Source organism: Lissotriton vulgaris, chromosome 6 (genome assembly GCF_964263255.1).
Source record: "Lissotriton vulgaris chromosome 6, aLisVul1.2, whole genome shotgun sequence".
Taxonomy (NCBI): Eukaryota; Metazoa; Chordata; class Amphibia; order Caudata; family Salamandridae; genus Lissotriton; species Lissotriton vulgaris.
This window is the reverse complement of record NC_141694.1, coordinates 1,864,544,050-1,864,564,545: the sequence shown is the minus strand read 5'-3', so window position 1 is coordinate 1,864,564,545 and position 20,496 is coordinate 1,864,544,050. Positions and strand designations below refer to the sequence as shown.

At 48.1% G+C, this 20,496-nt stretch overlaps 1 protein-coding gene across 1 annotated transcript in view; it reads right to left on the bottom strand.

The window, feature by feature from the left end:
- LOC147709686 (uncharacterized) overlaps positions 1 to 12,314 on the bottom strand; it is an 83,807-nt gene extending 71,493 nt beyond the window's left edge. The window contains exon 1 of the mRNA XM_086926071.1: positions 12,188 to 12,314. Within this exon, the coding sequence (XP_086782197.1) occupies positions 12,188 to 12,314 (127 nt within the window). The remainder of the gene's footprint in view (positions 1 to 12,187) is intronic.
- Between the last annotated feature and the right edge of the window lie 8,182 nt (positions 12,315 to 20,496).

Sequence of the window (20,496 nt, the reverse complement as noted above, 5' to 3'; positions counted from 1 at the left end):
CAGTGGCTAAAAGAGATGGGAGGTAGACAAGCTGTAGGAAGCAGGCTCTGTATATCATATACCAAAATGAGGTATGGTGTGGAACCCAAAGGTAGGCAGAGGTTAAGGTAGATAGCTCCTTACTCTCTATTTGTGGTAGTGTGGGCGAGCTGCAAGCCTTCATCAGAGGATAATGTTAGACATTTGCTGTACACACTCAACCAGCAAATGATTCTCACACACTTAAAGACTAAATTCATATCAATTTGCTTTTGTATAAAAATATTCTTTTAGTTATTTTATTTCCTAGAACCAAGCAAGCCTGGCACATGTATGTGACTTGTACGTTGCAGTACTAATGCAGTTTGAATTGCAGATGTATATATACTTTGGTTTGTCAATGTTATCCTATGGCAGGAAATAGAATTACCGGTTAATAGGTAAGTACTTTGTTGTGGGAGATGGTTTTCTGGGGTTAGACTCAGGGGTCTCCCAGGGTCAAGGATGCACTCTTGTTACACCCTTGGTGGCACTAGGGCAGCCGGGTGCAGAGTGCTGAGACCCAATGTTATCCAATAGAGGATAGGTGGCCTCCGGTTGGTGGCTGCTTAGAAGCAGGCCATTAGGTTGTGAGAGCAAAGCTCCTGGATTTGGGCTCAAGGCAAATGGGGGTTCAAGTTAGCAGAAAAGTACACCCTCAGCGGCACTAGGCAGCCAGGTGCAGGGTGCTGTTTTGTCTTCGGCTGCCCTGTTACTTTCAATGGGGATTCTCCTGTTTGCAAACACACTGCAGGCTTGGGGAGGAAGGTCTTCTGGGGTGACCACCAGTTGGAAAGTTAAGTTAGGATGCTGTTTTTTATTTTTTTCTAACACTTTATTTTACAGTTATAGAATAATCGTCACATTGCATTAAAAACAGCCATCCGACATGTCAATCAAATCATGCCTGCGAGGTACATATACAGTGACGTGCGTTAAAATACTCAATGTCACCGTCCATACCAGCATTGAGGAATTCCAGCCCCACCTTCCGCTCCCCACCCTACGTCTCCCGTTACAGAATAAGGAATTCGACTAGCGGCATCTCCCATATGCAGTGATAGAACAGGGCAGAAGCAAGCCTCCCGAGACTGAAATGAAAGTCATATCACAAATAAAGGAAGACATCCCCATTAGCCCACCCCCTTTGGCACCACCCCAGCATCCACCTGTGAAGCAGAGGCCCTCCCTTCACTCTCAAAGTAGGACCTCAACGACCCCCAAATGTCACGCGGTAGCAATCTAGCCGGCATGAGACCAGCGTATATTTCAGTGTTGGTGTTGCAGTGTGCCAGGCTTCCCAGCCAATCCTGCAGCTTAGGAGTAGACTTCCTGCCCCAGTGTAAGGCCACCTCCAGTATAGCCAATAGCAGCCCCAATGATGCAAGCTTCCTGACTTTCTTAGGAATCTGTATAGTGTACCCTAATACGGCAATCTCAGGAATGGGGACAACTGGCAGTCCTACTATCTTCCCCAAGGTCACATGCACCTCTGACCAATAGGATTTCAAGTGTGGGCATGACCATGCAAGATGTATGAAGTCAGCAACATTTCATGCAAGTGTGTGGTCGTTCAGCGTCTATCCTGTGTGCCAAAGCTGGGGTAAAATAAGCGCAGTGGAGAAATTTTAAATGCAACAGTTGTGAGTGAGAATTATGTTTGGTGGCCACGCATCACTTGGCCCACTGCTCGTCCGTGATGGTGCAACCCGTGTCCGCCTCCCAGTCCTGTCTGAGGATGGAGTCGTCCGATAGCAGCATTTCGGTGCAAGCCTTGTACATTTTGGAGATAAGGTGCGTACTGCCGGCGGACTCAAACACAAGTGTAAGTGGAGGGAAAGAGTCATGCTCAGTCGGGTATGTGGGGAAAGCAGCACGCAGCGTAGACTTAATGCAGCACAACAGGGATCTCATCATGAAGTTACAATCAGTGAACTGGGTATCCTCGTCTAGTGAGAACACATGGCCCCCTGAGAACAGATCACCCACTTTTGTAACATCCAGCGTAGACAACTTGTTCTGTACCAGTCTCTCCCCTGTGATGGGGTACCATCTAGCGTTGGGTAAGGGCAGTGCAGAGGAGTATAAGTGTTGGGCGCCGTACGCTTGTTCAGCTTACTCCACGCCCATGCAGGTGTGGACATTGCCTGTATGTCGTGTTTGTCGTGCGGAAAGCCAGTAGGAAGCATCTCGCATAATCTGTCAGGGAGTACCAGGTCAGCCTCTGGTTTCAGGAAGGGTATGCGCACATCAGGGTGAAACCAAGCAAACGCATAGTGACACTGTGCTGCAACGTAATAAAGATGGAAGTCCTGCACATTGAACCTGTACCTTTCGTATGGCAGCGTCAATGCAGTCCAGCGAACTCGTGGCCTCTTCCCACCCCATACCAGCCTGACCATGAGTGTCTGCAAGGTGCGGAAGAAACCATCAGATAGGGGGATCGGGATGTTAATAAAAAGGTATAAAAATTTGGGAAGTACTACCATCTTCAGAATGGCCACCCGTCCAGCCAGCGACAGGGGCAATAGGAGCCAACGCTCGACCTGGTCCTCCAGATTTTGGAAAGTCTGTCCATAATTCAAGCAAATGATTTGAGTGGTGTCTAAATGGATATGTATACCAAGATACTTTACTAAATCCTGGCACCATTCCAGGGGAAATTCCCATTCCCATTGGGTAGTGCATGTTGTGAGTGGGAATATTATTGATGTGTGCCAATTGATACCGAGTCCTAAAATCCGTCCAAAGCGGATGATCTCCCGGATAAGAGAGGACAGGTTGATGCGTGGCTCAGGGACGTAAAGGATAGTATCATCGGCGTATAGAGAGGCGAGTAGGGGACCAGTATTAAACTGTAGCCCCCTATGAAGATGACGTTCCTGGAGATGTCTGACCAGGGGTTCCATGGATAGGATAAACAAAAGCGGGGACAGCCCACGGTGCAGCCGGAATGGCCAGGAAAGGGTGCCGTTTAGCCGAAGACGTGCCGATGGCTGACTATATAACAAGGAAACCGTGGAGATGAAGCTATAAGGTAGACCCATGCATTGCATCACCTCCATCAGGAAAGGCCACTCAAAAGAATCGAATGCCTTTTCGGCATCCAATAACACCGCACCGCAGGGACCTCAGACTGTATTCTGTGCAGAACGGCAAACAACGTGCGGAGGTTCAGGGATGTGGATCGCCGGGGAACGAAACCAGACTGCATCTGAGAAATTATGTATTCCATTAGTTGCAGGAGTTTATTAGGTAGTACTATGGTTAGGATTTTATAGTCCAGATTTAGGAGGGACAGCGGTTAATAGGAACCGCATTGTTTGTGGTCTTTGCCGGGTTTTGGAAGAAGTATGATTACGGCTTTCCACAATGTAGGAGGGAAAATTTGCTTCTCTAGTGCCTACGTGTAGACCTCGATTAACTGAGGGGCCAATATGTCCTTAAATTTCCAGTGAGGCCAGCCAGCCCTGGGGCAGAGGAACTTGGCAGGGTTCTACATCTGTGACTGATATGGGCTCAGCCAAAAAGTCGAGCATGTACTTTTCCAGGAACACCAGTGCAATCTCTTCTAAAGAGGCAGTCTGGGCAGCGCCGTCCGAGTCAGCACGTGAGTTGTATAATGTGGTGTAATAGTCCAGGAACTCATCCCTAATGGCCGATGTGGTGGACAGCATGCCCCGGAAGCAGAGTGTAGCTCAGTAATGTAGGAATGGCTGTAGGATGGTTTCAGCATTTGTGCAAGACTGTGCCAGGATGTTCACCCTTGCCATACCTACCCACTGCCTGGTACTCCCCAATATACAGTATCTCCCTTTCTGCTGTGTCCCTGTGCTCCATCAGGAGGGCGAGCCATGCCGCCTGGTCGTGTGGATTAGGAAGGGAGGCGAGATGCACGTCAAGCCTAGAAATGTCTTGCTCAATGCGGGCCAAAGTGTTACGGAGATCACAGAGTACTTCGGCTTGTTTGGATATACATACTCCCCTAATGACTGCCTTGAAACCCTCCCACAGAACAGCTGCTGTGTCCACCGAGCCAGTGTTTATTTCGAAATAGTCCTCGATCACGGACGTGGGAGCAATAAGTGCAGGGTAACCGGGGAGTGGCCCTAGTACACGTTGGGGAGTGTGGATAGGGAACTGTACCAGCCCACGACGTGGGGAGAGAGGTGTGAGAAGTTAGCCTAGCATATGATGTCCACTATTCTAGTGGGCACCTTGCACCAGTCTAATTGACCCTTATTGATAGTGGTTGTAAAGTTAACCATATAGACAAACTATCCTAGTGGTAGCATGGACCAGCCGTCTTAGCCTAAAACTTCAGAGAGCATGTGAAGCCAGTTGTTTTACCAATAATATTCCCTTGAATACCAAATGAAAGGACACCACACAAGGTATATATCAAATGTATTGATTTCTAACACAACCCCTATGCACTCTTTATGAGGTCAGAGGTAAAAATACATCACAAGTTACTTAACACCTTGGCTGCTGTGGTAATTTTTCCCCTGTGCTGGAAAACTCTTGTTTCCATATATTCATGATGAGCTCAGCTCGTCATCAGCACACGACCACCGTGGCTGATGACGAGCTGAGCTCGTCATCAGCATCGAAGGGGTTAATTAGCATACAATAAGTTGCACAAATACAGTTATGCCTAGGGGCCTCACAAACCATATACTAAGAAAGTGGTATAAGAACCACAACAGAAATAGAAGGTAGGCTTAGGGCCTAGGAAATCGCTGGGGCTACACTAGACAGCCAAAGGTTAGGAAGTAGGAGACTCACTGGAGACGCGTGCAGTGTCTAAACACAGTCGCGAGTTACCAATGACTTATAATGGAGAACGTAAGAGTTACAAAGTTACTGTTTAAGGGCACTTCCAGATGGACTACGAAAAAACCCATTTAGACTAGGACACTTCAAGAGTCAAGACCCATGGGAGCACCAGAGTACTCTTGTTACCTCACCCAGGGAGGCTGGGTGCATAGGTGCCTTTTGGTGTCGAGTTTCGTTGATGCTTTCAATGGAGATCTGCAAAGAAGTGCTGCAGGCGGCCAGATGAAGAGTGTCCGGGTGGATCCAAGGGTGGATCGAAGAACTGAAGAACCTGAAAGCAGAGGGGACAGAGTCTGGGTCACTAGCCAGTGACCAGGAAGGTACCAGGAAGGAACCAGGCGATGTCACGATGATCTCAAGTGAAGAGGTAAAGCTTGTCTCTGCAGCCACAAGACCAGGAGGTGTCGACGATGACCAGGAGCTGGATTCGAGCTGTACCATGAAAGATCTAGTTGATTGCGGTGTCGGTATCCGTATTGAACCCAACAAGCCTTGGCAAACGCAACCCATGCAGGAAGTGAACATTGGCTTTGGTGCAGACCAGCAAGGTCTGTGGAGCTTCTCCTTTGCAGGGAAGCTGGGGCAAGCCTGGAGAAAACAAGAAAGCAGTTTGGATTCAAAAGAAAGTCTTCAGAGGGCTAACTAGCCAATAGGCTACAACCGGGAAGACGCGTCGAGCTGAAATGCAAGAGCAGACCCCAAGTGGCTCTCGTGGAGTGTGGAGGGCTAAGCTTCAGTGCAAATGGTGCTCTGGTCTGGGGCTTCTCGTACCCCAATGCACAACTTCGAGTTACATCAGGAGTTGATGCAGTTTGCAAAATGCAGGATGTTTAGGGTGTCCGGTCCCACGTCTCTGGTGTGCGCCACGGGTCTCAGCTTTGCTGTGGATGTGGGTTGGAGTAAGAGAAGTCTGGAAGTTCAGATTCTGTATCACTGAGTCTCCGGGTTCTGGCAGGAGTGTCAACAAAGCAGACCAGCTAGTTACTGATGGTGCCTGTTTGCACAGGGTGGTCACTCCTTGACCACCAGGGAGATATCTTCAGTCTTTTAGTCAGAATAGAACGTTGAAGGTCCAAGAGTTCTGTATCAGAGTTTCGTTCCAGGATAATCTAAAGTCCTGGGGACACTGCTCCTATACTTATGCTAAGAAAATGGGCTGGATTACTTGCTAGGTTCCTCCAATGGGTGGACCTGGAAAGGGTGTGGTTAAACCACTTTCCCTTTGTCCAGATTCATGCCAGACCGGGGCTGCAGTGCGACAGCAACTGGTTTGAACCAGGCTATGCATGGAGCACCTTGTGTGCCCCAGGCGGTGCCTCAAAAAGCATCTGCTGATGCAGCCCTCCCTGCCCCCCAATAAACATCAGCCTGTCTGGGGAGGTGCTGGCACCTCCCTGGACAGGAAACCTACTGTCCAGGCCTCCCCTGCCAGAGTTTCGTCCAGCAGCAGGAGGTCAGACTTGTGTCTGTGGCAGCAGCATCCATTTTGTGATGCTGGGGCTCTGTTTAACTTTAACTGGGTAAAGCAGTAACTACATGTCTTCCCCTCTAGAAGGGTGGAATGCTACCCCTGCCACCAGAACTGGTGGGGGGTAGTATTCCAAAGTGTTTGACACTTTACACAACATGTTTTGATAAAGCCAAACCAAAGTTAGCATTAACTGTGAGGATTATAATGCACTTAAGAGTATATGGTATGGCTATATCATAAAACAGCTATAAGGAGATGGTTCTGAAAGCTGCAGAGGGGCTCAGCTCATGCAAGGGCCCCCTCTAACACAAAACCAAGCACTCTGCCTCCAGGATCGATAAGGTCTGCCATAGGAGTGACTTATATGTTACTAAATGTTTATATATAAGGTAGATATAGATATACTATATCTACGTTATTGGTGCTTACACCACCTTACCCAAGCTGAGTGATCAGCCTGTGGTATAAGTTTAGATGGCCAGCCAGGGCTGGCATAATACATGCTGCAGCCCCTGGTAGGCCTTGGATGCACATATGCCCTGGATACCTATGGTACACTATACAGGGGCTCACAAAGGTGACTCAATAGCCAATGTGGTATGTACCTAAAGTACATGGTATCAATTTAGAGAGAGAATAGCTGGGCTGTGGGTCTGATTTAGCAGGCCCACAGCCATACTAAAGTCGAAAAACCAGAATATCACAGCAAAAAGTGGGGGTGACCATAGGAAGCAGACCCTACTCTCCTACAAGAGGAGCCAGTAATCTATCCTAGTCCACGTGCCGTGTGGGCCAGGGAAATGGGTGAAGGGCCATAAGGGCATGCCTCGTTTGTATTTAGTGTCTGATGCATTTGATGAACTACCCAGCGACGGGTCTATCAATAAATTTAGGTCCCTCACGAGAAGTAGCGCCTGAGGATCATGTTTCGCAATTCGGGCATCCAGGTCGTGAAAGAAATCTTGGTCATCGATGTTAGGAGCATAGATATTGAACAGGGTAAATTTATGGCCGTACAAAGTCCCCGTGACAATCACAAATCTACCAACTGGGTCAAGGGTCACGGCAGTAAGAGTGAAGGGGATCCTCTTGTGTATTAGTATAGCAGTGCCTCTGGCATAATTACTATAATTGGCAAAATATCTGTGTGTGCCCCAGCGGGTGCAGAATTGAGCCGAAACAGGGGGGGGGGAGATGTGTCTCTTGCAAGTATATTATGTCAACCCTGTGTCGAAGGAGGTAGTGGATCACCTAATGTCATTTATGGGTATTATTAAGGCCCAGGACATTCAAGGTAATAAGGGTATGGGCAGAAGGCCACTGCACATTACCTAATCGAGACATTGTGAACTCGTGAGAACATAGTCCTGCCATGGCTGCAATACAACATTAACGCAGTAAGCAAGGTGCAAACAAAGTGTAAATTAGAACATTCGTGGTGTGCAATCTTCCCCAAAACCCCCCACGCCCCACCCAGCCACCTACCAGCCCCAAGGTGGCCCACTCCTGACAAAATAACATACTCGGGAATCATAGCGATTGGCGGGCAACTAGTTGAGGATCAATGAGTGGTCCTCAAGAGGTAAGAACCTATTGTACGGATAAACCAGAGGGGGTGGCAGCCCAGGATACAGCCGGCCTAATGCTTCAACAGTGAAAAATATCAAATCAATCAACAAATTTCCCAATTAGACAATGCGAACCACTTATGGTGATGTGAAGTACGCTCACTCACTGCCAGCGTTCAAAAATAGGTCTGCACTGGTGTCCAATCCACTGTGATGTGGGGAAGCAAGCGCACTTCCCACCGAGTACTGTGAGGCCCGCAACTTGTGCGTGTGGCAAAATTCCTGGGCCTCTCTAGGAGAATCAAATATTCGCGATCTGCCTCCCACTTCCACCTTCAGTCTCGCGGGGTATAGCATGCCGTATTTGAGTCCAAGATTCCGCAACGTAGCCTTTACCCCCAATACCTTACGTCGGGCTTCTTTCACCATTGGAGTGAAGTCTGGATAGAATGACAGTTTAGACCCCTGCCATTCAATCAGGCCACGTTCTCGTGCCAGGCGGCGCAGTGGCGAGACACCTCTCAGCCATGTCTGCACTGTGCAACGCCATGTTGTCGTTCACTGGTTCAAAGGGCAAGGTTCACTTTTTGGGGGCCCTGCACCCCAGACCTTGAAAGGGGAGCAGCGGAACGAAAGAGGGGGGCAGAACCAGGCAGTAAATAGGAGGCCAAAGTCAGTGGTGAGAGCGCCTAGGTGTGCAGGCCTCAGGTACCCAGAAAGCATGAGGGAACAGGGCGCTGCAGAAGCAAAGGCCAGGAGAGAGCGCAGGCCCACAGTTCAAACAGAAGAAAATGGCTCTGAGCCTTGGTGCTATTGAAGCTGCAACAGCGGAGAGAGGGAGCCATAGCACATGCGAGGCTCAAATGGTGCAATCACAGACTTTTAAAAGGAGGCCACACAGTGCCAAACTTCTCTATTAACCACCCTAGGCAGAGTTGCTGCAGTTGCGTGTTGCCGGTGCGTCTATCATCATTACAGCAATTCCAGCCACGTTGTTTCTTCTGGTGCCCCTGGGGTTTATTGCGGGCACATGAGGCTGTTGCCGTGCCTTGGGTGGCCGCCGTGCACACACCTGCAACCTCCACGGCCGCCGCAGCATCAGGCCAGTGCCCAACCCCCTGTGGCCGAGACCGGAGGGCCCAGTTCCCCCACCGGCTCACAGGAACATACCCGCGGGTGATGGAGCAGCAAGCCCAGCCGCCGCAGCAGACCGGTAAAGCAGGGGAGTGGAGGCAATACAGCAATCACGGACCCGACTTACCAGATCTTCCGAGTCGCTGCCCTGCGGATCTCTCCAGTGGCAGCGGCATGAGTCGTGCACCGCACCCAGGAATGCCAATCACAGCAGAGCCAGCCTAACCCACACTGCCTCAGGCTTGACGATACTCCGCATCAGATGGGCGCAGGATCTCGGCATTCAGCTTGTTGCATGCCGCTCCGCTTCCGGCGTTCGGCATACAGAATTATGGCACCAAACGAGAGTGTAGTGCGGGGGAAATTGTTCTTAAGGACCACTGTGCTCCGGAGCCTAACTCACGGGCGGCCATCTTTCTTGCCGGCTCGGCCACACCCCGAGATGCTGGGGGTTGCTGGGGGTTGGCTAGACACCCTTGGTTGGGCCACCCAAGTCTGTGGGGCATGTTGTGCAGGGTTGTCTTTTAGGGTTGGATCTTCCTACCAGCTCCTGGTCGCGGTTGGGGAACCCTCCAGATTGAGGTTGCAGGCGTCGGCTGGAGGCTTGAGGCAGGTCTGGGATAACTGGATCTCGGGTCAGGATTGCTGGGGGACCTCCTCGTGGTGTTGGGCCTCTTGAACTCGGGCCGTGGCCTACGGGAGTAGTGCTGACTCGTTGATTGTGCCGGAGCTAGAGTCTGTTGGTGAACAAAACTGATGTTCACGGGAGACAAAGTCTTCTCCTTGGAAGGCAGGGCAGGTCCTCGGGGTTCTTCAGGTTGCTGGCTGCAGGACACACTGGAGTTTCACTTATGCAGGTTCAAGGTGGGGACAGGCCGGTCGGGCTGGGGCCAAGTCAGTGGGCCTCCTCCTCTTCTTAGCTTTTCTTCTTTGTTGTTGCTTGTCTAACTTCTTGGATCAGGGCTGCCCCCTAAATACTGTATTTGGGGGGCGTTTTAGGGGTCTCGAGTTTATTAGTCATTATGCTACTGACCTTAGGGTGACTACACACTTGGTGTGCTCCTCCCACATGGGGGAGTGAGCACAATCCCTAATCCTGATGGGGAGTGCCTGCTTCTGGAAGATGGCAGGTACTGAAGAGTGGACTTTGCCTTGCTTCCCCCACCTGACAGGTGGGGATGACTCAGGCGGCACACCTTCTAGGCTGGCTAATTTTTACCACCTTTCTTCCCGCAGAAAATGAGGGGAGATAGGAACCGGGCCTGCACCTGATAGTAGGAGAGGCTGGGGGTCACATTATAATGGCTGCAAGGCCTTTGAAGCTCCCCTGCCACAGATGGCTCTTCCTGACCTGGTGAGGTGTGACCACCTCTTCCAGTGAAAGGCTTTGTTTCCGGGCTCAGGGAGTGAAAGCTCCTACTCCAGGGGCCAGAAACATGTCTCATGGTGGCAGTCATAGAACCCACCAGAGGCTGGTTGTTTTTCAGGTAGCATATTTAAGATGACTTCCGGGTGCATTTTTCATTAAATCCCACACTGGTATCAGTGTGGGTTTAATGTGCTGAGATCTTTGATACCGAACGTTCATGTTTTCAGTAAAACCATTATGGTAATGTGGAGTTCGGAATTGATGTACTTACAATGTCTAAGAAGTGGCTTAGACATTGTAGGGGTACAGGGCTCATGTACCTGTACCCTTACCACTGGTATAGTGCACTCATCTACAGGGGTGGCTGACCTTTGCCAGGAAAGTGGGTTGTAGGCGTGGCACACATGGATGCGTGCAATGCCGATTCTTCGCGTTGTTCTCTAACAATACACGCAGCCTGCAATGACGGTGTGTGTGTAAAGGGACAGGACCTCTAAGTGTGGGACTTACAATTTGGTGAGACACTGTGAAAAGCTGGGGACATGTCCAGCAGCACTAGTAGCACAGATTGATTATAGTTCAGAGAGCATCTGATGTGATCAGATACCGCAATCAAGGCTGACTACATGCTGTGCATAGGTCTAAAACCTGACTGAGAAGGATCTAGACAACCAGTAGACTCATTGTGTTAAGTAAGGTTTTGTAGGAAGGTAGGATGTTTCTGTATAGTTACCCCCACTTTTTGCCTGGTCTTGTGCTGGTTTTGTTTACTAGTCTTACTGGGATCCTTCTAATCAGGTCCCCAGTCTATCTGCTTTTTCCCTAATCTGTTATCCTTTATACTTGAGTACACCCCAGATTTGATACTGGGATTCCCTTGTTAGTCCCTAGTATATGGTACTCATGTACCCAGGGCATTGGTACCCTAAAGGCCTCCCATGGGCAGAAGCTTGTATTATGCCACCCATGAGAGGCAATGCAAAATGAAACTACAGGCCTGCCATTGCAGCCGGTGTAAGTTGGTGCATGCACCACTTACTTAAGATATAGGTTTACCTTATCTAAAGGTCACTGCACTTAAAACCTATCATTTACCCCTCTTGCAGCCCTTTACAATCCTGAGGGCAGGGTGCTTGGTTCTATGTAAAAGGGTGCCACTGCATGAGCAGGACACCTCTGTTCCTACGGAGTCCATTCTCATAGGTCGTCAGTGAGGCAGCCATTTTATAAAGTGCATTATCTGACCGTGTGATGACCAACTCTAAAACGGCTGAAACTAACCCCATTGTGTTTGGTAGTGGTACCAAACATGTTGGAATCATACCCACACCCCGGTAAGCTGTATGGAAGGTATGATTTCACCCCTCAGAAGCGAGCTTCGTTGGGTCCCTGGTTTTCCTGGTACCAGACTTCTAGTCCCAGACAGCACAAAATGGCTGCTTCCGACCATAGACACATTTCTGCTCTTCTGCTGCTGAGCCAAGCTCGAGCAGGGAAGGCAGAACAATAGGCATTCTGTCACAGGTAGGTGTGACCATCTCCTAGACATGATTTAGTGTATTAGAGGAGGGTGGGTGTGCTTGCCAGTGACCAAAAGTCTGCATGAGGGGCATATTTGGTGTCCCTGTGCATAGTCCAGTTCAAACCAGATCCTGGGAGCCGTTGGCTCATACTCTGGCACGAAACTGGACAAATAACCTGGGAGTAACCTCTCCACTCTCCAGACCCTCCTCTAGGAGGCTCCCCTGAATCTTGCCAATCCCCTTCCCTGGGTACTTAAGGGCTTACCTGGCTGTAGAACCGTAGATTTGACGTGGACATGATTCACTGAACTTCGAACGTGTGGACACTCTGGACTTCGCTGGACTTCGTTAGGGCCCAACTCTATCTCCCACTCCCACTCAGTCTGCTGCATTGTCTGTGCCCGTGTTCCATACAGGACCTGTGGAGCATCAAGGAAGATATCTCCCTTGGAGTGAAGGAGTCACACCCCTGCATCCGCTGGCACCACAACATTGGACTGGTGTTTGGTGAAATTGGGGGAGGTACTCTTGTGCCTCCTGTGCCTTTGGCTTGTGGGTCCAATTGAGGGTTAACTTTGCTTTTCTTGGGCTCTCATGCTTGATTCGAGTTTGCCCTGACACCCCTGTGTTTGGGGGGTCTCCTGCGCCGTACTGGTCTGAACCGTGAAGGAAGTGACCCGATTAGGGTCTCCTGGGTCACTTGCGAGCCCGTCTCAGCCTTCCATACAAATGAAGAGTTGGTCAGACAGTAGAGAATAAAAAATAATATATTTATTCAGATACACTCGAATGGAGCCCAATCTTCCCAGTCTTTTTAGGATTGCTGTGGAGGGACTGACATCAGCAAACATGGAGATACATAATGTACAATTCAGAACTAATGAAGGCATCCCCAGAATGGACATTTCCAGGCAGATTCAGCTACACAAAAAGTATAGAAGAATAAATTTCGATCCTGAGACCGGGAACACACTATCTCTTACTCAAGGTTGTTCCATCCGTGCCCATTCTTAGACTAGTGGGAGCAGGCCTCTATCTAGTGGGAAAGGTATACGCTGATGAGATCAGTGTATTCATAGAGAAAAAACAAGGCCTAACCTAGAGAGAAATGAGATTTACCAAAAGCGGTGTTTTACAGGAAGGAAATATTAGTTTTGATCATGGTTAAAAAGGCGGCCAAACTTAAAATGGTGCAGCGAATGCTAACTTACATAGAACAATAAATGAGCAACACACTGAAAATGTTTTTATTCTAATAACCGTACACATCCTTGACCTTCTGCGTGGGTTACCGTTGCCAAGGCTTGTTGGTGCTCCTGCAGTACACCGACCGCTCTGTACTCGACATCATTTGTGGGGCAGCCTGTGTCTGGCTCCTGGTCATCATCAACATCTCCTAGTCCCTGTAGCTGCAGAGTCAAGAACTCCATCAACACGCCTAAAGCACCCGACATCGGTGGGCATTCGTCTGTTGAGCCACTGTTCATTCCTGAGTGACCCAGAGTCTGTCCCCTCTGCTTTCAGGTTCTTCTCGACAAGAATCTACCTTTGAATTCTAACAGACACTTTTCTTCCTTCCAGCAGCGGCTCTTCTTCAAAGTCTTCAATTGGGTTCAACAGCGGTTTCCAACTCTACTTCAGACCTATGCACCTGGCTTCCCTGGGATACGTAACTTGGGTACCTCAATATCCATGGGTGGGGTGGCTCTCCAACCTTCTGTCTTCCACCGGGATTCTTCTAAGTCCACTGGGAAGGGTCCTTAAACTCTAAAACTACAAATGCGACTTTCCCATAGAATTGTATGGAGCACGCAGTTGTGTTCCCACACTGCCCCCTTCCTCAGTGGGGTCCCGACTTACTCACCTTGGGTGGTTCCTTGGGGTCCCAGTGATTTTACTTCCTCTGGAAAATGTCTGGACTCAAGTTATGGTTCTTATACCACTATTTTAGTATATGGTTTGGTCCCCTCTAGGGCCCACTGTGTATTAGTGCAATATACTGTAACTTCTTTGCTTAAGTGTTGTGTGCTTTGTGATCAACTCCATGTAGGAGCTATTATGTCATACTAGAGAGTGTTATATTAATATATACATATTTTTATAACTACTGTGTGGTTCTCCTTTCATTTAACCATTGCTATAAGGTTGCATTCTGGTAAAACAAGCTGCTTAACATTCCTTTAAGACCAAGTCTGAAGGTTGCTCTCCACGCCTACCACTTGGATAGCTTTCTAAGGGCATCTTTGGTCTCTTCAAAACAGATTGGGATTATCATACTCCACATAACCTAGTGACGGAATGCTGCAAACAAGCCCTGACCAAGAACTTTTTCAAGTTCGAAGACACCCTATACCTACAGAAGCATGTTACTAGCATGGGAAGCACCTTTGCTCCATGTTTGGCTGGACTATATGTACACCACCTTGAAAAACAAAAGATCTTAGCAGCACTAAACCCCTACATTACTAACATCAGACTTTGGAAAAGATATATAGAAAACATCTTCGTAGTATGGAATGGTGATGACAGAACAGCTAGCGAGTATTTCCAATGGCTGAATAGGCAAGATTATTCACTAAAACTCACACACAGCATTTCAGGAACACAATTGGTCTTCCTAGATCTGAACATCTTCCCACATGAGGGAGGCCTCAACACCACAACCTAATTCAAACCCACAGCAAAAAACTGTCTGCTCTCCATTGACAGGCCTCAACACCACAACCTAATTCAAACCCACAGCAAAAAACTGTCTGCTCTCCATTTACAGTTTCCACCCCAGACATTTGAGGCAATACCTACTATTATTATTATTATTTCAATCTTTATTTCGGCCGAATTGACCATCAAACATTGTAAAACCATCAAGGAAAAACAAAAAATACATATTGTACAATGTAAAATCCTTCCACTCTAAGAATTAAGTACAACTAGAGTTAAAACAGATAAGAGACCATACATGTAAAATTTGTTAGACTTAAAATTAGGTGGGAACCTGCGACTTTAGAATACGGGTGCGAATATGCCAGACATTTGTAAGAAATTTAGCTAATGCAAACACAGTTGGACTCGAAACATCAGTTTTTAAAATTCTATACATCGGGAGATACTCCCTGCAACAAAGGTTTCTAATAAGTGGTAGGAGCCAATATTTCCTGGCGGCCTTGTAAGTTGGACAAAACAAGACCACATGTAAATCACTTTCCTCAGCACAAGTACATACCGGGCATTGCTTGGTAGAGGGCGGTGTTGACCAGGAGCTAGTATAGGATCGCAGAGGCAGTGTGCCATATCTCCATTGGAGGAATAGCTTCCTGGCCAGCACAGGGGACATAGCATCCAGGACCCTTATTTTATTTTTATTATTAATACCTACTATTAGGAAAATGTTCAAGGCTCAAACACAATTGTTCGTAACTCGGTGATTATAACACACAGTTGCAGATCTTGCTTCCAAGTTAAAAGCACGTTCATACCCGCACAGAATTGTGAGAAAAGAGCAAAGAATAACATCAGGGAAGCCCTTTTGGAACCTCTGGTACAGAAAGAGAAAGAGGTTCGCCCCATTTTTATACCCACTTACAACTGTGCATCCAATTAGGTGAACAAGATTATCAGTAAACATTGAGGAATTTTAAATGGCAGTGACATTCCTGTACCAAAACCGATGTTCTCTTCCAGGAGAGGCCGAAGCTTCAGGGGCATGCTGGTACATACCTGACTGCACACTCCTGGGTACAGCTTAACAGGTCAGAGTTCCATCACACCTCTCAGCGGACACCACCCATGAGGTAACTGGAGCATGTGCCATCTGACACAAACCATTAAACTATCACTTTCAATAATAACACAATATGGGAAATGCGACGATTCACCAACTGTAACAGGGAATGGGTGATCTATATGATCACCTGCCCATGTAACTGACACTTCGTTGGTATAATGTCACACAAAATCAAGACTAGAATCTGTGAGCATTGTAGCAACCTCTGATGTCAATGAACAACAACAAAAATGGCCACCCACGACATGGAAAAACAACACACTACTAATTATTTACAGTGGACAGGAATTGAGCAAGTGAACCAAGAGTCCCAATTGTTCGAAAAAGAGAAATGTTGGCTTTATAGGCTGAAGCCACACAAGGCAGGCCAGAATGAAACATCCCCTGGGGTCAGTTTGTATGATCAACCTTGGATCCACCAGTGACAACTTTAGCCTTGTAGTATTGTGATACTCTCAGTAGCCTGGGACGATTTTATATTGCTTACCATATATCTGTCTTAGAACCACCTCAGTGCCTAAAACTTTCTGGTATTGTAACCTTTCCCATAGGGTGTTTTAATGAGGTAGAGGACAACTAAGGAAGGCCTATCTGGGGGAGTATAAATCCTTCTTCCTACTATGTGAACCAAAAACACCTATATGCCTATATATATACCTATGTCTACAATTACACCAACAACCAGATGTTGGGGCTACTGCACAGAAAAAAGGTGTTTTGTATCAATATTTTCATGGCAAATCTAAAAGATTTGTCCTGGGCCTGTTCCTTATGAACCAGGTTGGGAACACATATATCTTGAGATTGTTTTCCTCTGTGTCTTTGACAATAACTTATATGGAGACAATAAGAAATTATTCCAACATTACCATTGTTCAGCCCGTCTTACAACATTTTTCCCACAGCACTGATATCTACCTATTGGCAGTTATTATAAAAGATATTTTTTTCCTGTGCAGCCGAGGCAAGAACCCTTGATCAGGGGATGCGCCTCGATGGGGTAGGAAGAGAACTCTTCCTCTCAAAGCAGGTTAGTGGTCTAGAACCGCACCGCCGCGAGGACGCCGACAGGCAGCATGTCCTCTGCATATATTACGGAACTCGTCACGCCCCCCAGCATCTCCAGAGCCACCGGTGAACGGCTAATCCCACAATAAGGGAGTAGCCTTGATGAAGTAAGTGCGACCATAAAATTTCAGAAATCCAGAAATAAATGTTTAATGAACCTCCACTGCTAATGATAGGAGCTTTTTTCTATCTTTTTTCTGCATCTAACTATCAGGAATACCATTTTTATACCCACAGAGTATGACTACAGGCATGCCTTCTTCACTCATTTCAACTCATTAGGCCTAACTAGGGCTTTTTACATGTATGGAATGTTTGGTGTGAAGTACTGGTTCTATTTGGGAACAAGTGCGGTATGTATCTATGTTATGTTATGTTGCAGTAAACTTGTAACGCGCACTAATACTCCAGAGTGTCCTGGTGCAAAGTTATAACAGTGGACTGATGGAACAGAGCCTATTAACATAGCTGCTGGAAGAGGAAGGTTTTCAGTTGCTTTTTGAACAGTGGAAGGCTTTGAATCTGCCGTAGAAACAAAGGCAGAGAATTCCAGAGAGTAACAGCTTTGGTAGACAGAGACTGGCCCCCCATCCACGATCTGCAGAAACGAGGGATCACCATCAGTTGAAGGGAGGCAGAGCACAGTGATCTATTAGGGATATAGAAGGAAAAATGCTTTCTAATATACAATGGTCCCAACTCATGCAGAGCTCTGTGTGCCAAGATGAGAGCCTTAAATTGTACTCTCTGGGCCACAGGTCACGAAGTTGCCGTTTGACACTGGTCCATACAGAGATGTTAAACAGGAGCCTTGCTGGAGCATTTTGAATGATCTGAAGCTTATGTATTAGGTACCCAGGGATACCGACATACAGGGCGATTGCGTAGTCTAAGAGCTCGCAGGACCATCTCCTTGGCCGGCTTTGGCAGCAGAGGAAAAGGTCTACGCAGAGCTTTAAGGGTCCAAAAGCAAACTCCAGTGAGTTTCTTGATTTGCACCTCAAATCGCAGATCCTCCTCAAACCAGACCCCGAGATTTTTAGCAGGAACACCCACCAAGTTAGGACAAGGATGTTCCGAGGGCCATAGCGAATCCCTAAAGGCGGTCGGGAAATGGCCAAACAAGAGAATCTCGGACTTGTCCTTGTTACACTTGAATTGAGCCTCCGCCAACCATCTAAATACAGCTGAAAGACAATTCAGAGCAAGGTCAGTGGTTGAGTCAGTATCCTCCCAAGTGAACAAGAGCTGCATGTTGTCCGCGTAAGCAATTATTTTAGCACCCAAGTCCTCCGCCAGCGTAATCAGAGAGGTCAAATAGATGTTGAAAAGCAACAGGCTCAAAGTGGAGCCCTGTGGGACTCCCGTGAGCATTTTCTTCACCATAGAGGAGAAGGGGGGCATCCATACCTGTTAGGAACGATCTTCCAAAATGGATTTAACCCAATCCCAGGCGGCGCCAACGAAGCCTATATCAGAAAGGCGAGCAAGGAGTAGATGGTGAGGCACCGTATCGAAGGCGGCAGAGAGGTCCAATAAATCAGAGACGCTCTGCCGCCCGCATCCAGGCACTCCCGAATCGCCTCAGCCACCTCCACAAGCGCAGTCTCAGTACTATAGGTTGCCAAAAACCAGACTGCACCTGATGGAGAAGGCCAGACGTCTCCACATAGGCATCTAGCTGGTGAAAGATCACTTTCTCGCGGACCATTGCCAAAGCCGGCAGAAAAGAAATGGGGCGATAGCTAACAAGTTTAGCCGGGTCAAGGGAAAGTTTCTTCAAAAGAGGAAGAATCTTAGCCTGCTTCCAACTCCCCGGGACCACAGCAGTCTATATAGATAAATTAATAATCTTATTGACCTCCGGGTAGACCACTTCGGCAACCCCCGCCAGCACTCTGGCCGGACACGGATCAGAAGGAGACCCTGACTTGAGGGATTAGAATAGCTAAAATATCCGGACCGGCTACAGGCTCAAAGTTCCAAAGCAAAGGGGCCAATGACAAATGATATGAAGGGGACGGCAAAGGGTAATCCCCAGAGACAGCTCCCATTGACCTCAAACTATCTTGAATAGCCTGTATCTTATCAACAAAATAAGTAGACAATTCCTCGCACCAATGGGCAGAGGCTGGAAGGGCTGTTTGTTGTGCGCCTGGTGCCAAGAAGCTTCTCACAATAGCAAAAATCTCCTTGCTGTTATTTGCTTTTGCAATCTGTTCAGCATAGAAACTCCTTTTAGCTTCCCTGACAGCTGCATAAAATTCCCTCTGCGCTAACCGAAGAGCATTTTTTGCCGAAGGGCAATAATGCAGCCGCCATCGTTGTTCGAGGGGCTTGCAACCCAATTTAAGGTCTCTGAGTGTGCCGGAGTACCAGGATTTAGAAGGTGCAAGTCTCGGTTGCCTGTGAAAAAGGGGTTTTTGCTCCTTACCCACTCCTTCACTGATCCACGAGTAAAACGTGTCCACCGCAGTATCGAGATCAGAAGTAAGCGCGGGGCAGGTCTCAGCAAGTACCCTAGCCAGAGCCGGAATGTTGGTTTTTCTACCTTGGTTGTTACAGACCGTTATTGATGCGAACGGAAACCTCCCTATTGACCAGGAAAATTGTACCAGATGATGATCAGACCAGGTCACCTGAAGGGGGTCATCTACTGACAAGGAGAAGTTAGAACACACCAAGTCAACTATGTGTCCTCCCTGATGAGAGGGTGACTTTACCCACTGAGTAAGGTGGGCCAAACCTAACAGGTCCATGATCTACCTAGCACCTGCAGATTCCATGCAGTCTAAGTGGATATTAAAATCACCGAAAAGAAGGAAGTCAGAGTAGCGGAGGGAGCGAGGGATGATAACACCACCCAAGGTTCTCAAAAAGGCACCCGTGGGCCAGGGGGCCGATAGAGCAGAGCCCCACCCAGTGTAAAATGGGGCGAAATGACGATAGAAAAATCCGTCGCCTCTGCTCCCATAAAGCCCACGGTGGTCTCAAATTAAAGGGTCCACGACCCCCTGTACACCACAGCAATCCCTCCCTCCTCTCCCTGACACTCGGTGTTGTCTGGCCATTTTAAAACCCGTAGGAATAGCAAGCTCAACCACCGGCGCACAAGCTTCCTGAAGCCAGGTTTCTGTAATAAATAAAAGATCTAAGAGGCCCTCAGAGAGAATTTCGTATATATCCGACGCATGTTTAACCATAGAACCTGCGTTAATAAGAGCCGCCCTGACTCTGTTATCCTTCTCATTACAGAAGGTAATAGCAGGTGACCCCGCCAGAAAGTGGAACTGGCATGAAGGACATGTTCGATGTAGACATTGAAGGACACCCCATTTCTCCCCCCACCACACCTTGCCTTACCCAAAGCCAGCAGTTCCCCTCTACTGAAAAACCTCCTTGCACCATTCTCCTCTGATGCTGTTCCGGCAGCATGGCTGGCACTGGTCCCCTCTGGGGCGCTGACGGGCGCAGACGGGCTTGCCTTTGGTGCGTCTGCTGCGCGACCACAGCATCCGGTGTTAAATAGGACATTAAGGCTGGGGAGGAGCAACCACTAGAGCGCTGACCTGCCCGCGGGCCCACTCCAACAGACAGACACCACTGAGCAAAAAGACCCAGGTAGCGACAACTAGTGAAAACCCTTCTTTCTATTTTAAAAAAGCAGCAATGCAAATGTATTTTTTAAAGTTTTTAAAAATCGCACCAAAGAGAGCCCCACA